The 21,671-nt window shown below is 38.5% G+C and overlaps 1 protein-coding gene across 6 annotated transcripts in view; it reads left to right on the forward strand.

The window, feature by feature from the left end:
• Positions 1–21,671, forward strand: part of FBN1 (fibrillin 1) — a 156,514-nt gene that overhangs the window by 37,551 nt on the left and 97,292 nt on the right. For 5 of the 6 annotated variants that reach the window (XM_040569672.1, XM_040569675.1, XM_040569674.1 and 2 more), the window contains exons 7-8: positions 15,984–16,181; positions 19,735–19,860. In XM_040569672.1, the coding sequence (XP_040425606.1) occupies positions 15,984–16,181; positions 19,735–19,860 (324 nt within the window). Of the gene's footprint in view, positions 1–15,979; positions 16,182–19,734; positions 19,861–21,671 lie in introns of all 6 variants that reach the window. The other variant, XM_040569676.1, reaches the window with a different exon arrangement.

Raw genomic sequence — 21,671 nt, forward strand, 5'->3', positions numbered from 1 at the left:
ATAGCCTCTTTCAAATCCAAAGGGGCTCTTCATCTGCTTCAGCTGGATTTAGGTTGTACCCACATTTGAGTAGATGGGGAAGAGTTTTGGGCCATCCTTTTTCCATGGAATGACATGCTGTGCAGATGGAGTGCTCAGGATGCCAGCAGCTCTCTGCACCTCATTCTAAGCAGAATCAGATTTCAGGTGGGCAGCAGGTTCTCTGCCCTGCAGGGCGTTAGCTTGATGCTCACGTGAAAAATGAACAATATCGCTTTTATGAACAGGGCTTTTAATCAGCTGTTTAAAAGATGCCGATCCAATTTGCAGTTCTTAATTAGATGAGATGGAGGAAAGAAGGACACCGGTGTGCTGCCAGGAGGGAGTTCCATCCAGTGGTTATCTAATTTGAAATATGTGGGCTACGTTACATTATCTTTATAATTTAGGTTTATAGTATATTCGCACACTAATAAAACATTCATGTGTAAGGCAGCTTAACCACTACAGTCTTATTTTATTTTATAAGACTAAACTATTTGGTGCTTTAAAAACATTTTTCTAATTCAAATTTTATTTATTGCAAGTGTAGTTGAAACTTGAAGCTTAATTATTAAAATATATGTTTCCTTACAAGGGTGATGTGGATAAAAGACATTATTTCTGGAAACAATCTTACTTACCTTTTGGATATAGTGCACAATACTTCTGATAATCGTGAGGAAGTTTTATCTCCCACTAACGTGTCTTAAATTATGAGCTTTCTACTGTTTTATGGGAATTTTTTTAAAACCACCTAAAAGTTTTCCACAGTTCTGGTTTGCAAGCAGCTGAAGCTTTAGACACCACCCAGAACAGTCTGCTGTTCCTTTAACATTGCTGGGAGTGATGCTTGTGTGTATCTGTGACAACCTAGATTCTTAAATGTACCCATTCTATCAAATATTAAAAGAAAATATTTCCTATATTTTTAGGTACAGCTTTAAATTGGCACTGGAATTGCTAAACCGTGCAGTTTAGACAGATGCAGGAGCTCCCACAGAGGAACTTCAAACTGCATTGTGCTGTACTGTGTATGCTTGCCCATCTTAACTCCCAGCAGCAGACAGGAGGTCCATCGTGCTTCCCTTCTTCTCTCCCATCTTAGCAGTTGAGGGAAACCCTGAGGTGCTCTCCATTCTGTACTGTTCTCTTCTGCTCAATCCCAAGGAGAAGGTGACTGTTGGTTTGAAAGATGAGTTTTAGATCTAATGATTAGGCCTTGCCATGGTTTATTCAGCTCCAACTCAGTTATACAATTGTTCTTTCGGTATAAAAATGTTTCAGAAAACAGCACAAGTATTAGCAATCCATTAGCTACAGCTTCTAATTTTGCCTCAATTTTATTCTTTGAGATGGATACATAAGAGCTGCCCAATTTAACAGCTAAGCAGTATGTTGTTAGTGCAGCTGGATTAGGCCATCCTTGACATGGTTTCTAACCTTTTTTTAATTTAATAACCTCATTTATCACTGGCCTGGTATTTGTTTTGCTTGATCTAGGATTATGACATTGAGCTATATAAATAATGTCGGGGTACATACCTCTTACCTTAGCAGCTTGAAAATATCAAAGCAAAAAAGAATATGGAAATCGACTGGAAATATGGAATATGAAAAAGATGCAGGGAGAAAAAGCCCTTTGGGAAAAAATGAGGATAATATCTGTAATTTATGTAATCGTTTATTCATGTGGTCACCTAGTGCTAGCTAATACATAATATTTCGGAGTTTATTGCCAGATGGGAGGCTGTGGTGTACTGCATCCGCGGTACTCTTATCACATGGCTGTGAAATTCCCGGGCATCTTTTTGCATCTCAGAGCGTGTAGGTGAGCGCCACTAACGCCTGCTGCTCCCTGCAAGTCACGGTGCTGGTGGCAGGTTGCCCAGCTCCTGGGTGGAGCCGGGACTGCTCCCATCCTACTCGATAGACATTGCTCTCCTGGATGTCTTTGCCTGGCTGGCTGCTCTTCACTAGTTGGCTCTCCAGACCTCCTTTTTAACTAGTTAGTTGGCTGGCCTGTCCTGGCAAACCTCCCTCTCCTGGTTGGCTGATGAAACTCTCTGCCGGCCGGCCTTTTCCTTCCCTTCCTTTTCAACCCTTCTCACACATGGTGTCTGCTGATTCCCACTGTTTATCTCTCCATGTCTCTGTGCCTCCCACTCATGTGTTAGATTCGCTTTGATCCATCCTGTCTTTGCTGCCTTCCTGTTTTTCTTCCCTCTTCTCTTTTTGCTGTTTTGATTTGCTGGATCCTTGTTCCCTTCACACTTGTTCCCTAAAGGCTTTCTGCACTGGCTCTCCCCTTCCTACAGGCAGTGTGCATCTTTTCCAGAGCTTGCTGTTTCTTACTCTTGTCCTCTTGTCTGATCTAGGAGCCACTTCATTTGAAACAGAGGACATTGTAGAGTCACTAACTGAAAACTGATTAGTGTTACAGTTTGGAGAGATGGTTAGGGTTATTGCTTTTTATTTGCTATAGGATATTTGAGTTCATTTATAAACCTAGTCCATGTTTACATAGAAATGCCCGTGATAAAACCATGACTGACATGTCTTGTTGAGCTTCTGTGTCACCTTTCCTATAATTATGGATTACCAAGTATATGTCAATAACTTACATTGTTTCCTTTAGGACTCTAGAAATATCACAGCTCACTTTTCTAATCCAGACTTCACAGTTATAACTGTAGTCTCACACTTTATTCTGTTAGTGGGGAAGAAGTATTTTGGGGTAATCACAATGATGGGAGAAGCAGTGCAGGCGAAATACGCAGCAGTTAAAGTTTTGCTGCTGAAGACCCTGTGAGAAAGACATAAAATTCTGTGGCCGCTCTTCTTCAACTTGTTTCAGACTTTGTGCTGCAGTCCTTATTCAGACACAGTTCCTGCTGATGTTAATTGAAGGTTTGTCTGCATTAGGACTGGACAAACAGATCTCTGTTGTTAGATGCTGTAGCCTCATGTCATCTCTGCTTAAAAATCCCACAAACATCCATACATTTTGTCCCTGTTTTATTCAGACGTATTTTCTAAGCACATCTTTTGCTTTTTCTTTCCACGTGGCCAGTGTTTTTATTCTCCCTAGTTATGGGGTACATAATATCATAAATCACTCTAAATACTGATTAACAAGCCAGTCTCTAATGCTAAACACACAACCGTGTCAATTGGAAAATAACTCTTATTCCCTCTGTGTTTTTTCCTCTCATGTCAGAAATATGAATCCCACATGAGAGGGCATTGTTCCCATGTAGCAGCCCATTCCCTTCAAGCAAATATCATCTGTCCTTCTGCTCTAAGATTTTAAAAGTTTTTGGATTGCTTTTACACGTGTGTCCAGTATAGATATATTTCTGCATAAAAAATAGTTCATAGCATCTACTGAGTTGGAAAATTAATTAGACGACCTAATTGATTGTGCATGAGTTCCTCTGTGGAATTTGTTCCGCTGCTGTTGCACTTGCCCGGCACAGAAAATCTCAGGAGCTAATTCTTCTGGTCTTTTACTATAAACAGACAATTAATTTTATTTATATATATATATATATATATATATATATATATATAAACTTGAAGGGTCATAGTACAAAAAACGTTATGTGAAAAATCTTTTCTTATATTATTACAGTAATGCCAAGAGGCCTGAACTCGGCTTGAGGCTCCCTTTATCATTCACAAAACACACAGTCTGTGTCCCAAAGGCTGTGTAGTCTGAAGAGGAAAAAACCCAACAGCGTCCAGAAGTATTGGCAGCCCCATGTTATATGTGGGGAGCTAATATACAGGGAGATTAAGTCACTTGTGTAAGGGTATACAGGGAGTCTGTAGCAGAGTCTGAAACTGAACCCAGGTCATCTCAATCCCAGCCAAATGTCTCAACCACAAGACTATCCCTCCTCTTCTGTATGTCAGTGTAGAAAGTAGGCCAAAAAGCAGTTTCCATCCTTTTATACACAGCATTTTGTAAGGCTGTGAAGTATTATGTACTAGACAGGCATCTGGATCAACAGCAGTTTCTACAGATACTTTTATCTGTAAACAGAAGCAAAGCCTGTAAGGGCTTTGTAAATTTAACATAAATTATTATTTTATCTATAAATTGCGTAGTTAAATCTGTAAATGGTATCCTTAATTACAAGGCATTTCAGTGATTTTTAAGAATGGAAAACATATTTAAAGGACTTCTGCATTCCTTGGCTCTCTTAATTTTCGTATGTTTTAGGTTCTGGTCCTACTCGTTTATCACGATGTGTTGGCAGTGATGTGCAGTGCCAGGCTGTGGGGCGTTACACCATGCAGCGTAAACTGAGAGAGGGGGCGCAGGGGCGTAACAGGCTAACGCACCCGTTCCTCAGAGGTTAAGGACTCCTGTGTTGGCAGCTGGTGAGGCTAGCAGTTAGCTGACCTACATCTGGGAGATTCCTATTATATTGAGTACATTCTTATCTTTTGGAGAATCTCTGTGTAGCCAGAGTATTATAAAACTTCTTCTGTACCTCAGATGGAGGTGCAAGTATGTGAGGGGGGAACTCCATGGACATGCATCATCCTTGGATAGGGATATCCCCTACACACTTTTTTTAATGAAATCAGCAGTGCTCTGCTGAAGCATACAAAGAAGAGGCCAGAGCTGTTCATTCCCCTCTGTGCCATAATTAGGTATTCACAGACACCTGGTTTATTTGCTGAACCCCTGATTGCTTTCTCCCATAGCCCCCAAATAAAAATTACTTATCTGATTCTCACTGACATATGTTCTGGAGCACCACTGTTATGAACTCAGTTAATTGAAACTATTAATTCCAGATGTTCTGTGCATTTACATTGATAAATTTCAGTGATTGTCAAGTCAAAAAATAAAAATAAAAAATCACTGGGATTTATGCAGAGTGGAGGTGAGAGAAACCTTGTTTTTCAACACAATCTCTAAAATAAGTAGTGAGAAATCACCCCAAATGGTACAATGATTGGTTCAGTGCAAACTGAGGTTTCCAAGAGTTTGATGCTATTCCCTGTGAGCATATAATTATTGAAATACAATTGGAGTGTGTCACTTTTGGTTGAGCCAGTATGGGCTAGCTTTTGGAAAGAGGCCTTTGATGCTGGGTGGATCTCTCTCTTACTGTCACCTCCCAGTGATGGCTGTTTTCCGTGTGTGGGTTTGCATGCGCAATCACAGGCAATGGGATTCCCCACAGAGTCACAAGATGGTTTAGGTTGAAAGGGATCTCTGGAGGTCATCTTGTCCAAAACACTGCTGAAGCAGGGACACCTAGAGCAGGTTGCCCAGGACCATGTCCAGGCAGCTTTTGAAGATCTCCAAGGAGCGAGACTCCACATCCTCTCTGGGCAGTCTGTGCCAGTGCTCCATCTCCTGCACAGTACAGAAGAGGTTCCTGATGCTCAGACTTCCAGCTTGTGCTCACCACCTCTTGTCTTGGCACCGGGCCCCACTGAAAACAGCTTGGCTCTGTCCTCTTTGCACCCTCCCTTCAGGTATTTATGCACATTGATAAGATCGCCCCTGAGCCTCCTCTTCTCCAAGCTGAACATGTCAGCCTTTCCTGATAGGAGAGGTGCTTCCATCCCTTGATCATCTTGGTGGCCCTCTGCTGGGCTCTTTCCAGAATTGTCATTGTCTCACCTAAGTCAATGGGTCTAACCATTTACTTGTATCTGGGACCTGGACTTCCTTCTGGATGTCCACATCTGGGTACCTACAAAGCCATAATGTCCTTTCTAACAGGGAGGAAACAGAAACCTGTTAGGATTTAAGCTTTCAGAGCTTGAATGTTAAATGTTCAAGACCGCTGGCTGTTTCCCAAGTTTTCGTGGTATGCCACATATCGGAGGGCAAATGAAATCTTAGTCAGTAAAGACCTTTTGCTCTTCCTACCTGCAGCATACAAGCGAGAAGAAAATCTGACCCTAAGCGTGCTAATGGTCTATGGATCGATTTATTTTTTATTTCTCTCCTTTAAGATACTTAATTATAATTAGCGTTGTATTTTGTTACTTCTTGGGAAAAACAGACTTTTGATTTGGTTTTGGCAAAGACTATTTAATGGAGAATTGCCATAAATAGTTTTTCTCATCTTTAGATTAAAAATGTGGTATATGCAGAAAGTCCTCAGTCATTTGAGGCCAGTCATTCATTGACTTGAGGTGATACTCACCTCCTAGTGCTATGCAAGAACACTTTTCCAACCAAGCTGTCAACGAAGATGGGAATGACAGTAGACCTTATAATGACTTTACTTCCTTTCATTAAATACTAGTATAACTGATGTTCATTGTCTCTTTCCAATAAATATAGAAGTCTATAAGCTGTCTGAATATATTAGATTTTCTGCAGTTCATTCACAGATAGCAACAATTTAATTCTGTAGTAAATATTACAGGAAAGCAGTGAAGAAGAGAGAACCATAGGCTCTCTGAAAACCTGATAAATCGAAAGACCAGAAGAATGGCAACTAAGAAGTAGAGTCCATAGCATTATCTACAGAATTATACAAAAAAAATCATGTATTTTGGTAGGTGTTACATATTTATAGATATGTATACACACACACACATTCACATACACACAAACACTTAAAATTATACTTGCATAGCTGAAAATACTTGTCAGTCAAGATTAGATCATTTGCCTTCTTGGAGAGCGATGCTTTCTACTTCTAGCAGTAGGTATTAAGTACATGTGATAATTGCGGAGTTATGGCATTTATTCTATAACATTTCAACAGAGATACCATCAGACTTACTCAGAGTTAACTAGTGCATGCTATTACCGTGTTTATTTTTGGACCACGGTCTTAATGTGAATCCCATATATGTGGTTATGCAAAATGAGCCAGATTCTGGTCATGATTACAGTGGTGTACACACAGAGTGATGCCACAGTTTCATTGAGGAAGGAATCTGATCCTTTAACACAAAAGGTTGCATGGTATTTCAATTAAGTAGTTGATGTGTTTCACTGCAGAGTTTGAGGTGAGACATTCGTGTCTGAATTTATTCTGGCACATTATCAGTTTAGATTTGTAACACTTTGTGAGATTCGGGGGGAGTATAGTGCAATCATGAAGGAAAATCATAGCTAAAATATTTCTGTGAAAATCAAAGTACTGTACGTTATCACTGTTCTTCAGATACTTCTTTGAATGCTTTAAGCTGGCTATTTACAACATAAAACTCCATGTTATAAACTTACTCAAAAAAGAACAGTGTAAGTTATTCGAAAGTCTTCAGACTAGTAAAATAAATAAATCAATATTTACATTATATCAAATCTGTCATAACTAAAATCATAACACTAAAACTACATGTACACAAGAAGTACTGAAAATACAAAAAGCCAGGCAAGTGCCTGCCTGAAGACCTTTGGTCGGAGAGCTGGCTGCCATTTGGAGACGAGTATCTTCACAGGAACATGATCTGCATGCCCCTTGCTTGCGTTGGGTGGAAGCTTTTCCACTGCCATAATTTCTCAGGAGTGCTGGTCCCTTTCAGTTATGGAAAAGAGGGAGTTTTCTTAGGACAAGCCAGATGATTCCTGGCAGCTGTTACAACCAAGTAAGAAGAAATTGTCGATTGCTCTAATTACCTCGTTAAAGAGCTGCCAGGACTGTAGAAGTTCTGCATTCTGTTAGGACCACAAACATTTGTCCGTGTGTCATTATGATAATATATACTTACTGACACCCAAAACACCATTATTAGATTTACTGCTTTCCCTTTAAGTTATCCACACTGAAACAGAGTCGACTTCTTGCCATTCCTGCTGTATGTTTACTCTTTGTATTTCACTTAGCTTGAACAGTGAAATTGGCTCTTTTCTTTCCTCTCACCTCCCCTTTTTATTTATAACCCGTCTTCGGTCCTGGACTGAGTTTCATTCCAGTGCTCTGCAATTGTATTTTGTTTCATGACACTGCAGAGGAACATTTACATTAAAAAAAACACACACACAGAGTTATTCCTAATATATTGTACCACTCCTTCTTTTAAAATGCGAGCAGTATGTCTTTAAATCCTGCGTGTTGCATTGTCTGAAAGCATTTTCCCTTTCTTTGGATGTCACTCTATTTAATATACTATAACTCATTAGGATCTATTTTTCTTACACTGTTTGCTCTACTTTTGGATAGTCTTAGCTATTTTATAGTCAGTGTCTTCTGGAGCCAAAGAGAAAAAATTTACCAAGCCTGTCTACTAGTTTTGTCCTTACCTTGGTATTTAATAGTTAATACTTTGTGGTATGTTAAGACTGTTTCTATAACGTGGCACTTCTTAAGAGCTCTACTTTTTAAAAAGTAGTAATAAACTTCAGCCAACTTGTGCTTTTTAAGTGAAACTTCCAGAGTTCTTCAATTGAATCCATTCTCCTTAATAATCATCCGGTCTTGACAATAAATATGTCACCAACGTTAGTTACTTTTTTGCAAAAAGAGAGATGGAAATCAATTCAGAATTTTATTTCATTTTTGTTAGCCTGTGAAAGAAATTGGAAAAATTAAAATCTGTGAAGAAATGTTCCTTTGTAGCTTACATAGCAAAGTAGGGTGGGTTAGAGTTTGTCAGGTAACTGATTATTCAGAAATGAGAAGTTATTCTGCATTTAGCTGCATTGCTTACTGTTTTCTTCATCATGGAAAAGAATAAAATGTGGTAACAATTTTCTGTATTTGGACTGCTGCCGCACATAATTGGGAACAACAGAGCTAAAGCCTTGATTTTGGTGAAATGCTTAGTCTGCGTGTTGGATTAAAATGTGTGCAACAAATCACTCCAATTCTATAATAATTTTTTGAACATTATTTTTTTATTTTATTACTGTAATGTTATTACTTTTCAGTTACAGACTTCAAGAACTGGGTCAGTTGCAAGAACAAAATTGGCACGAAAAGGTTGTATATTTGTTCTTGAAAATGAATTGCCAAAATACTTTTTTAACTGGCCAGCCTGAATTGTTCTTTATATCCAGTGCAACTGATAATGTTAGTCTGATGTGGTTAGCAAACTGTTATTTAAAAGTCCTGTTCTTTAACCAGTATCCTAGGAAGACTAGATAATATTTGCTAGATAGACATGTTAAACAGATCATCTGTGCAGAAAGGGATTTGTGAAGAAGCTTACGGAATGGAAAATAAATTTGGGCTGAAGTGTGCCAGCAAGTCAATATATGAGAACAATTTGCAACAAGCAAAGGTGAGGAAGACATGCAGAAATGGGGTCATCAGATTCATGAATTAGGGGATAATATTCCTAGGTCTGGAATATATGAGGCTGGAACTAACTTTTGTGGTCGACTAATACAGAATAAAGAGTTATGATACCAGTGGAAGTTATTTATTGCAAGTGTTGGATATGCCTCCATGGATGTTCTTTACTCTCGTTAAAATAATGAGAGGCAACTTGGAGCACTGATCTGTCCACAGCACAGCTGTGGTATTTTGAGCCCTTTCTGCTGCCAGATTTATACCCCTGCCAGACACAGTGCTGACTGAGTGCACTCTGGGTCCCCAGCTCCAGTGACATTGCAGCACTAACCGGTGTTAAATCTCAGCAGTTTGAGTTCTGGGCTGTACTGTGCACTGAAGCAACCAAGAAACGGTCTTGTTAATATGTGAAGCCACTTCTGGCACTGGAAAACAGCAGACAGAAGTGACACGGTGATAATTTCTTCACATACCACTGCTAAATCCACCAAGCCTCATTAGTAAGAAGTTTTGGACATTGTAGGAAGTAAGGTTTAAAATATTTACAAAATTTTGTTTTCTTTCCTTCTGAACACCCTCAGATACCTTTGCCATGTATTTTCCAATGATGACACATTGGGATCTGACTGGGATGAGTAATGGTGTCTGGCTGGAGGGAGGAGGGGATAGGGGAGAGCTTAACAGTGAGTAATTATTTAAGGAAATGGCCCATGTGGAAAAAAGAGTGTTGGGATAGAATGCATTTATCAACTGGCATTTCCGTCTCACCTGTGAACGGAGACTTACTGTGTCTGAGTTTTTAAATGGTTGGAAGTCAGTGCATCTAGCTGACATCGGAACGTGGTGCTGTGTGTCTGTCTCGATTCAGTCTGTGAAGCGAGGTATGTGGCATGTCCCCTATTAAGATGGAGGTAAATAATTGTTATCCCATGCGTTCCTGACAGTGGTCATTCAGTTTTCTGCCTGGTGCTTAAAAGCCATGAAGTGCTGTATAAATGCAAAACATGATTTCATGATAGCCTACACACAACTGAAAGGGAACGTTGGACAAGTGTAAATAGAGTCCAAGGACGTTGGCCTTTCCTATGCCTCTGGTAAAGTGGCACACATGAGTTCGCATTAGTTTCTTGGGAGTTGTATGTGTATAAAGCAGTCTGTTTATTCCCTCTGTCCTTATCAGGAGATTTTTGCATAAAAATACCTAGAATCCCTTGGAAGGACATTTGGAAATCGAGCCTGAAATGCTGAACCTCTGTTTTCTGTAACTCCCTGTGCTATGGTGGTGCTTACTGCTGCAGTCAGCGTGGCTTTGTTGTGCTCTGGTGCCACGTTGGAGTCTCCCTGTAATTCTTGGAACTTTACTGCAAAAAAATTCATTTTGGGCACAGTGCATCTTGCCTCCTGAGATGAGGCAGAATGTGTGATATTTTTCCCCGTCACCTTTAACTGCATTTCTGACTTCTTTGAAGAGAGCGAAATGATGGAAGTACAGTGAAACATACAGTGAGTGAAGCAGTATTTTTTTTTTATTAGCAGTGTAGTTGTTAGTGTACTGAAGTGGAGGTATTGTATTGTTTCTTATCCTGTCAAGGAACATGGCTTCCTCAAAGAGCTAAGGCTTTCAGATTTGGTGCTTCTCATTATATCCCTACTGCTGTGAGGTCACCATTTATTTCAAATTTTATATCAGAGTAGCAGATATACATTTATTCCATTCCTAGATTTTAGACCTGGGAAAAATGATAGGAGCTCTGTTTGTGCAAGCACAGCTGGATCAGCTTTGAATCTCTGATGCAGGTAAATAAGATTATGTGTGCATACTTTTAGGTTTCATTTAAGATTCTTCATTCATGGTTCAGTGAAAGCTAATTTTATAAAATACTGTCTTTATGTCTCAAGAACATAATTTGCTTGATGTGATTCTCATACTTTTCTTAGTGGTGACACTAGAGTTGATGCATTCAGAGTTCCCTTCTCCCCCATTAATTTTTGCTATATACAAGTGTCCAGTCATGGGACATTTTTGGAAACTCCTTTGGAAATCCCATCATCTGTTTTCCCGATCCTAATTTTTGTTAATCTGAAATTTGTGCTGCCCTCTTGTACTTTAAGAATGCTGTTGAGAAACAGAATCACTGTAAAATTCATTTTCCCCATTAGAAATATGTATTTTGTACAAATGAGATAAAATAAAGTCGAAATTTACCTCTTAAATAGTTGAAGACACTCCCTTCAGTTGTTTTTTTCCTTTCACCTTCTTCTGTCTTTTCTGTTCAGTCTGTTACATTTCACAGAGAGCTTTTGGTGACACCATTACATGGGAGTCTATAAGTGTGGTATCTTCCTTACTGAATTGGATAATGATAGAAACCGTTCACAGTCCAGGTTACAAAAGGTGTTGTTAAATAAATCCTACTGCAGACCTGCATTTCCTTCTGAAAAAAACTGGTTGATGATCTGGTGGGCAGTTGCTTTTGGCCAGTCTTACAAGTAAGTGACCTGCTTCGCTTCTGCTTCAATTTTTCTCCTTCTTTTTCTTCCTTGCAATACAGCACTAGGCAGGTTATATGGTGCACATTCTCCTGTCTATCTTGTTTCTCAATAGACCATAGCAAACCCTTTCTTGTAGTCTCTCCAGTTAGTTAGACTGGAGTATTTAGTTTCATTTGCTACTAAAATATGAGGATAATTTTCCAAATACTGTACTTCGGTATAGAAGCACAAACTTGTACCATGGTATCCATAACTCTGGAGATACCTGAAACTTTATTTACCTGTGAAGTTGTGTACTGTTAAAAGGATTCTGCTACTTGAAAATCAGACTGGCAACCTTTTAGCTAGCATTATTCTTTGGTTGTTTGAAATCAGGTTCCAAATGAGCATCACAGTAAGGTAAATGCTGACTTGCTAGGATCTGACCCTGCGATCTCTGCGCTTACTCAGTTCCAGTTCATTCTAACAGGGCTGGAAGAGTCTGTCAACCTCCACAACAGGTGGTTATCAGTTTGTGAAATCAGGCTGTTAATTTAACCATCAAGAACTCTTCCTACGATGTTTCTATGGAATGAATCTTGAGGAGAGAGTGACCAGAATTTCATCCAGCATCCTTGCACTATCATAATTCTTTAATCTGTGTTCCCTTAGTTCAAAATTATATCTAAACTGTATTTTAACATTAAAAAATATATTGTTCTTGAAAACAGAGGTTAGCAGGAGCTGAAGGTTTAAGGGTTTTCTGAGTTGAGGACTAAAGAAGTGTGCCTGCTGTAGAAAGTCTTGCACTGACCCAGTGTTTGAGTCTCCTTGGTGCTGTCCAGCATTACTTGGAACAATTACCATTATTTATTGCTGTACTTGGTTTTGATCAAAGCCTTCCTGTGCTACATATTTCAGCAGGCTCTCTGATGGATTTAGGAACATAAGGGATCTTTTGAAAGGATAACTAAAATTATCCGATCATTATTGCTAAAACAGGAACAAGTTGTAGAACAATCAAAATGCACCTTGCTTCTTTCCCTTGGACTTAATAAACAGGATTTTGTGTGGTATACACCAGACTCATTTCATTGCCCTCGTGCTCTTTTTGGCGTATATGAACTTAAAGTGCTTTCACAGTTTGTGCTGTCTTCTCAGTTGTCTGAGGCTCCCTGGGGAATTATTTCTTATAGAAATAGCTAAAAAGTATGTGAAGAAGCAGATAAAATTGTTAGATAACCGTGATTAATACCTTATTGAAAGCTGCTTGCACATGCTGAAAATTGCATTAGAAATTACTTGGAACATTGGAACCATCAGTTGCCCATCTTTAAAAACTAATTTTACTAAATTAATTTCAAATCTCAACTTTTTTTTTAGTTAAAGTGAATTTACTCTGGAAAAGTGCAAATTTTTCTAGTAGTATTTCTCCGTGCCTCTTTTTTCAGCTTCTTACTGATCACTTGGAATCTTGTGTTTGAGCTTTACTCGTAAAGTAGTTTGAGTAATCATGAATGCATAAGGGAATGTTATTGTAACAAAATAAAAACAATTTTTTAAAGCTCATATCCCACATCAGTGCTTAGTAACATAGGCCCTATGGGTTACAGTGTCTTCTAAAATCAGCATAAGTCATAAATCCGAACGGTTTTAAGGAAGATGGTGTAACTCCAAGGATACCTCTTTACTAGCTATACTGTTATCTTTTTATTCTGCCATCATTTTAATGGAAACATATTTCCTTGTTGTATGCCTTATTCTTTTAATACGTAAAAGATCTTAAACACAACATTAAGAATGCTTTAATTTTAGAGCTCTTTTGATTGGATAATAACAAATAGGAGATGGATTTGCTTGGTTTTGAGTGCATATTTGTCCTACTTCTTGTTACTGAAACCTCAGGGAAATTTGCATGATTATGAAGTAAACTTCATTGGGTTCACAATATTTCTAAGTCATTTTAGCTACTGATAAGCCATTTATAGTTTGAAATCAAACAATTGTAAATGCTGATCCATTCATAACATAACATAAAATACAAGATGGGCTATTCACTGCTGTCTGACGTTTGCTTCCCACTGTGACAGAGAACAAAATGCCTCCTTTTTTAACTGTCTATATTTAAACTGTGTAGGGGCAATCTACAATGAGGGATTTCATTCTTAGGAGGTGCACTGGAGGTTTCATGTTGCCAACACAAAACTGTGGTGTTTCTAAAGAAATTGTCATCTCTTGTTTTAATATTAGGAGTTCTAATATCAGGAGTTTTGCATACAGTAAAATAGATATCTGTCGTAGCCCTCGGTTTGCGTTAGGTTGAAGGAATGATCTCAGAACTAAAATTTTTTTATTGATTAGGTGTAATTTGTCCTGACTCACTCGTATTCACTGTGGGCTGAAGAAATAAGATAAAGCTAGTAATACTACGTGCTTTCAAAGCTTCATTTCTACTATGAGAAATGAGAAAGAAGGCTGTGTTAGTTTTGACAAAAGCAAAGCAAGGCCATCTAACTAGGAAAATGAAGGTAGCTACAAAAATGCTTAAAAACAGGAAAAGAACTGGAGAGAAGTTGTAGAGCAGAAAAATAATATGGGAATTGAAGGGGCAGAAAGAGAAATGCCAAGCCAAAAAAAGTTAGGGCGATGAAATGGAATTTAGTAACCAGAGGTAAGAGAGATTCTGACCCATTTCAAGATGAGCCTGACCGAATTGCTGGGGAAGGTGATGGAGAAGTGTTTTGTAAATGTAGCCGCACTGTTTGGAGGGGATAGGACAGAAATTTTGTGTTAGCAATCCAATAGCATATAAGGATGACATTAAATCAGGGGAGACCAGTGTTTCCCCTAACATTAAGTCAGGCAGGCAACTCAGGAGGACTCTAGAGCTGTTGGCAAGCTGTGCAGGGACAGAATCAGAAAGGCCAAAGCTCAGGAACTCCATTTGGCTAGTGCAGTGAAAGACGATGAAAAATGCTTTTATAAATACATAAAGAGCAAAATGAAGATTAAGAAGAATCTCCATCCTTTACTTAATGTGAGGCCACTGATAGTGAGTGGCATTTAGTACAAGTTTATCAGAAATAATTCTTCCAAATTAACTTGCTATCCTTCCTGAGAGGATCATGGTTAATTGTTGAAGATAACAGTAGTAATATAGTACTGTTGTATGGCATATAGGACTTGTGGTCAGTTTCAAGGTGCACCTGGTTCGGGGAGCAATCCTGGAGTACTTGTCTGACAAGAGTCCTGGGGGGCAGATGGGAAAAGTGTCCATTCTTACTTCTGCCCTATTTAACGCTTTTTATCAGTGGTTTAATGGAAACATCTTACTGTTAACAGTGTTTGGAAGTGGCATGAAAATTGGAGGCATTTATAATGTCATCTCTACAAGGCAGTGTGGATTGCTTAGTGACCTTGGCTTATGCAGCTGGTAACTATTTCAGTACAGACAAACATCAGGTTTAGAATTTGCTGGCTGTGCTTACAGGATGCTGGACTCTGTCCTGGTGCACCATAACAGAAAAGCATTTTAGGGTCACTTGTGAATAATTAGCTGGAGTGTGCACCCCGGATGTGCAGGAGACAGCTGAGTTGGCAGTACCACTGTTTGGTTGTTGCCCTTGGAGCATGGAACAAAATAAAGTCTACTAGTATTTTATTAATATCTTAGTTTAATTCTTTCTATTGGATAAGTGGCCTGTCCTACCATAAACAAATCAAAGCAGATGTGTTCCACATGCCCTCCATTCAGCTGTAGGCAAAGCTTACCCACGTATCTGGTACAGCATATGCCTCAATAACAGTGAAAACTGTCATCGAAAAACTTCCTGCAGTCTGTATTCTCATCCCTTGAGACTCATTTGAGAATAACACTTGTGGAAATAAACATATCCTAACTTTTTTATCAGTATTATTTTAATTAATGTGTTGAATATTTAAAACAAAGTAGTGTAAAGACCTCCCAAATAGTGTTACTAGAGATTAAACCAAGCTGCAAAGGGGATGTGCAGAATCTTAAATATAAAATACCCCTGGTAAAATAGTCACAATGTATTCGTGGAGCTGCGTATTTTCCATGGATTTGAATGAGAAGTAAATCTGAGAAAAACCTGTAGCAGAGCACTGCTAAGTGAAATCATTGGGGTAGTAGGGAATTTATGTGCAGAAGACTTGCTTAAATCTTGTTGCTTTATTATAAGTTATTATAAGTTTTGTTGTGTATTTTTACTGTGATGCTGATTAGGTTTCCTGTCTTTGGCACAGATTACAGGACCGGCCCTTGCTTCACTTTGGTAACCAACCAGATGTGCCAGGGACAGCTCAGTGGAATAGTCTGCACAAAAACCCTTTGCTGTGCAACTGTTGGGAGAGCGTGGGGCCACCCCTGTGAAATGTGTCCTGCCCAGCCGCATCCCTGTCGCCGAGGCTTCATTCCAAACATTCGAACGGGGGCCTGTCAAGGTAAGTTAGCAGCAAAGCTTCCCTGAAAGCTGCTGAAATTGTTACTGGATTAATTTTAATTGAGTTGCACTGCTGTGAATAACCTGTCCTAAGTCATTCTCGGCTATATGTATGAAGTATGGAAAAATGTTGTCAAATGCATTACTTCATGATTCAGTGAGTGTCTGATGTTCAAGTGAGTACATTAGTAACTTAGGTCGTGTGAGAGCAGCCAGCATCTTAATGAATTTCTCACTGCCAGCAGCCTTTTCCCTTGGTTCTGTAGCATGTTTCTCAGAGTGTACCACTCAACCGTTCCACAGAGGATTTTATTCTGTTTCAAAAAGTGCTCAAAACGTGCATCAATCTGTGGCGATACTGTTCCATTTATCTGGTGTGGGATTTTTTTAGCTAAAATTTGTTGGGTTTGGATTCATCTTGGGTGTCTTATCTCTTGAGCTACACTGCTTCAACCTGCAGAAAAGTGCACGTCATGAATTTCAAATGCCTTATTATACTTATTATATATTTTATACAATTTTGGAAATGCATTTGCATTTGTTTCAAATCGTAAAATCCACCCAGATGTTGCTTACTTCTTTCTAAGCATGCCTTACCATAGAAAGTCCTTACACTGCTTTTGGCTTTTATTCTAGTACTTCCAGCTGTATAAATTCTTTTATTGTCTGGATGTCTGGCAGGAAACAGGAGAAAGTTAACAGGGGCAGCTATGTATTAAACTGATGTGGATTATAAATTCCCAGGGCCATATCTTTGGGACTAGTTTATTTCGATCTGTCTAACATTTTCTAATAAGTTAGAGTATTTTTTAAAATAGGGGAGATAAAGATTATAAATCTACAAGTAATTTTATTTAATCATTAAATTCCTGTGAAGGACTTCAAGACATTCCATTGTATTAAAAAATGCAGATATCTGTCGCAAGCCAGGTCCCGGTTGGTGCCTGCAGACAGGCATGATGAACTTCACGATGGGCATGTTTGCGTATGCTGCATAACGCTTACGTATTCTTACCTCAGCCAACCTGTTCCCCTCTCACTGTTAAAAGTCAGAACTAAATTGTGCAGAAATCTGTAAATTAACATTCTGAACAGTTCTGAGATTTTATGTGCATAAATATGTGGCCCACACCCCTGACCTCATGCCTCACCTAGTTATAGCCCTCTTGTTTGTGTCATGGAAAAGTTGCGGTGACCTCTCCGATGGTTTTGTGCAGGTCAGAATAAGGCTACCTCCGCTTGCTACACATTTCTTTGCGTGCAGCTACATTTATGCTAATCTGTATGCAGTGCCAGCACAGTTTTGGCCCTGTATATCTGACCTGTACTTTCCAGTTTTCTTTTCTCTTGTAATGTGTTCATAATTTCAACAGATCTGCTATGGAACCACATATTAGCTTTATTTTTCATACAATTGTACTAAATCCAATCCTTTTGAAATCAGATAACATCCATTCAGACTGAAGACATTTCAGGGCTTTCACATCCATATTCAATCTAAGTAAAGAAAAGCAGGTTAAATAAAATCCAGGTTCTCTGAAGAGAAAAGAAACCATTATTATTGTGTGGAGAAATCAGAAGAAATAAAATGGAGGGGAGGACAAGTTTATTTTAAAAAGTAAATAGAATATCACTGCCTACAGTTTGACTTTGTCTGTCTGGCTAAAAGTTAAATTAGTATTACAGCTGAGATTTTTTAAAGATACAAACTACAAAAATGAAAGCCAAAAGGTGGGATTTTGAAACAGACATTGTGACTCAGGAGCATGAGTTCTATTTTTTTATTTTAAATTCAGTGCAGTGCCATGAAGTCTGGCTTGACTGTTGTTATTGTAGCGCAGCGTTTTGGTTTAGCTCAGGTTCCAGCAGCAGCGTGGCTGTGTCAGTGGGTGCTGTGCTGATTGTCTGTGCCTCCCAGTGCCCAGGTTAGCTCAGGCACAGCACTGCTGTGGCTCTGATGTGGCACTCCGCAACCCGGTTCATCACCCGGGGATCTTTACATAATGCTCTGCAATGTGGTACAGATATGCCCCATGGCGTTGCTGAAACTTCCTACTCATGGTTCCCAGGGAAATTGCCTCTTGGCCTTTTGTACAGACATAATACTTTGCTTTTCAGACTGCAAGACACATTGCAGCTGGCTCTCTGGGATTTATACAGGGAGATTTGAAGGCGTCATCTCCTTCAGCTTGTGGTCCTGTGTAGAAACTGATCCTAGCTTGAAGCCCAAGATTTCAAGAAATGGGGTTTTGCCAGCAGCAGCTGGTAACCCCTGGGTGGAAGCACAGGCGTTTGGGGTGCAGAGTGGTGAGTGCTCTGCTTGCTCCCAAAGGACTAGGGAGCCACAGACACAGGGCAGCTCTCAGGGGGTGTGAGCCAGACCTCCCTTGTCTCCTATGGCAATGTTACTCCTCCTCCTTTAGTCTCTTTTCTCTAGCTATTACTAAGCCATTGCAACACTTCTGCAGCTTAGTGATGACACACGTTGTTGTGCTAAAACAGCTGTCAGGCCAGAAAGCGGGGCTTCTTGAAAATGTTTGTCTTGTGCTTCCTACCTACCCTGTGGTACTATTATGATTATATTATTATTATTATAATTATATAATTATATATAATTAATTAATATATATAATTATATTATATATAATTATATAATTATAAAATTATATTTAATTATTATATTTATTTTATTATTTTTATTATTTTTTATTATTATTTAATTGTTATAATTATTATATAATTATAATTATAATATATATAATTAATTAATATATTATAATTATATAATTATTATATATATTATTATTATATTTTTGTCGTTTCATTTTCTTAAGTGACAAATTAAAAGCAAGAAGAGAGAAGTAAAGGGAAAAGTTATAAAGAAAGAAAGAAACAACAAAAACCAGCCAAAGTTATGAATGTCTAAGTAGGTGATTAATAATGCCTCTGGAGACATTAATTATGGCTATGGAACTCCTTGAGTCAAATCCTAAACACAGCTTAAGGTCATTGATGCTGATCTTACTGGAGTGTGAGGAGTTAATCATTTCCATCAATAATGAGTGTGCAGTTCCCTCTGTGAGGCCTCTCCATGCACATCACACACTGCTCCTCCACTCATTCGGGGCTCCTGCATCTCAGCACTCAGCTATATGCTGTATGGAGTTGCCAAGATTTTCAAAGTTGCAAGTGATTTTGGGTGCCCAGCTTCAGACACTTTAAAGGAACTTGGGTTTTGGCAGGCTGTGTTCTCTGCATCACCATTCCCCAGATGTTTTGGAAAAACAAAGCAATAACAGTTAGATGTTTAATGTCTGTAACAATAATAACCATGTAATTTCTTGTAGAAAATATTTAGAATACTGTACTTAATCATACTTTGCATAGAGTAATTACAAAATCAGTGTCTGTCTTCACAAGCAAGTATCATAATATTATCATGGGTGAATGATGGATGTAGGCATATTTACTTTAATTTCTATCTAGACAAATTATTATGGCTATTCTTGAGAAATGAATTTAAAGTGGGTGTTTTTTCCTTTTTTATATGATAGATGTGGATGAATGCCAAGCCATCCCTGGGATCTGTCAAGGGGGAAATTGCATTAATACTGTTGGATCTTTTGAGTGCAAATGCCCAGCTGGACACAAGTTTAATGAAGTGACACAAAAATGTGACGGTAAGAACTTTCAGAACTTTCTTCTGAAAGTAAAGGGGGGAAGTCTTCTTTTTTGGGGCCAACTTTGTTTAGGAGTTTGTAACAAACTTTCCAGTCTCTTTGACCTTGAACATGCAAACAGCATTCTTCACAGCAAATATGAATAATGGTCCTTTCTCCTTCTAAACCAGAGAATCTTAAATATTGGCCCTGCAGCTTTTTCCAGCCTTTTATGCATGTAACATTTTGCAGACTTAAAGGTACATCTGAAACAAGTTAAATATTAAAACTGAAAATATTTTTAACTGATATGTTACTTTAAAAATGCTTGAGGCACATGTCTCTCTGTGGATCTTTTAACCAAAAAGTGTATATGACTGGAAGGTTCAACACATCCCCACCTACTCAGTTAAACTGTATGTGACATTAATGAGAGTTTTACACTGCTGAGTGAAGACCACAGGACTATGGTCTAAACTCATCCTTATAGTTGCAGATATTAAAGAAGGACAAACATTTTGTCTTTCCTTATTGGTAATCCGCATATGGAAGTTTAGCAGGTGCTAGATATTAGTGTTGAAATTTGCACTGCACGATTATTGAATCTTGAGAATGTTTAACTGTGATTTGATAATATTTTTTCTTCTCTGTAGTATAATAATCAGGCATAGATACTGCAATTCTAATTTTTGAGGGGAAAATCTGAGTATTAATCACTGGCTTCTTTACTGTCCCACTGACTTTGGCGGCAGAGGGTCTGTCCCCAGAGTATTTTCTCAATGTCCTGCTTTTCTGTTACTTGACATGCATTTAGCACCTTGCAGATTAAGCCCTTCAGAAAGATGAAATGATGAATGACCACTAGAGCTTAAGGTGATTGTGAAAGGGAGGTGTGCATCCACCACCCTTTCTTCTGTCAGGTGCCTTTAAGGAAGTACTCAACATTTTGTAGTCATTTTGGAAGAATTATGACAGTCTTTCAAAAGGAAAATCCGTATTTCAAGAAAAACTTTATAATTCAATTACGTGTTAGGGAAAGCAATTTCAGAAGAGTTTGTACATAGCATGGCTTTCATATTGACTGCCAATGGTTTTGGCAGAAAGTAGCCCAGCTTCAGGGTAGAACAACATTACAAGTATTTCCTTCAGTGGATGAAGTACCAAGAACAGGATGAATAGGAAAGACTGAACATGTGCCTTGTTAAGTATTAATACCTGGGGAACTGAGAACTGCAGGCTTGCTGCATTGTATAAACATTGCTATGGTATTTTTTGATTGCCAAATCCTATTAAAAGAGAGAAGAGAAGAAAAAGAAAAGAAAAGAAAAGAAAAGAAAAGAAAAGAAAAGAAAAGAAAAGACCTTCAGAGCCTGCAATTCCTAACAGTTGAGAATGATTGACTGGGCCCAAGAACCTGGGATAACTTGGTTCATTTCCAAGCCTTCCCACAAATTTTGTGCACCATTGTGTGAAATCCCTTTGTAGGGATTTCTTAGCTGCAAAGATGGGATACACTTTCCTTTGTTCTATTTTATACCTGTGCGTTGTTGAACTTTAGCAGACAGAGATTTACTTCCAGTACATTTTCATATAAATTGTACCATGCAATTTTAGTGAAAGCCTTGTAGATATTAATAAAATCAAAAGAATTGAAAGTAGGAGCCCTATACCAGCAGCATGAAATAGGACAGTGATTCGATAGTTAAGAACATAGTCATGTAACAGCTGAATATCCATTCTGCTTTCCCAAATTATCCCTTTGAGTTTTAAGTTGAAATTTCCACTATAAGACAAGGTGTTTGGCGTATTGTAATTAACTATAATTAATTCTA

The sequence above is a fragment of the Cygnus olor genome, chromosome 11 (assembly GCF_009769625.2).
Source record: "Cygnus olor isolate bCygOlo1 chromosome 11, bCygOlo1.pri.v2, whole genome shotgun sequence".
Classification (NCBI taxonomy): domain Eukaryota; kingdom Metazoa; phylum Chordata; class Aves; order Anseriformes; family Anatidae; genus Cygnus; species Cygnus olor.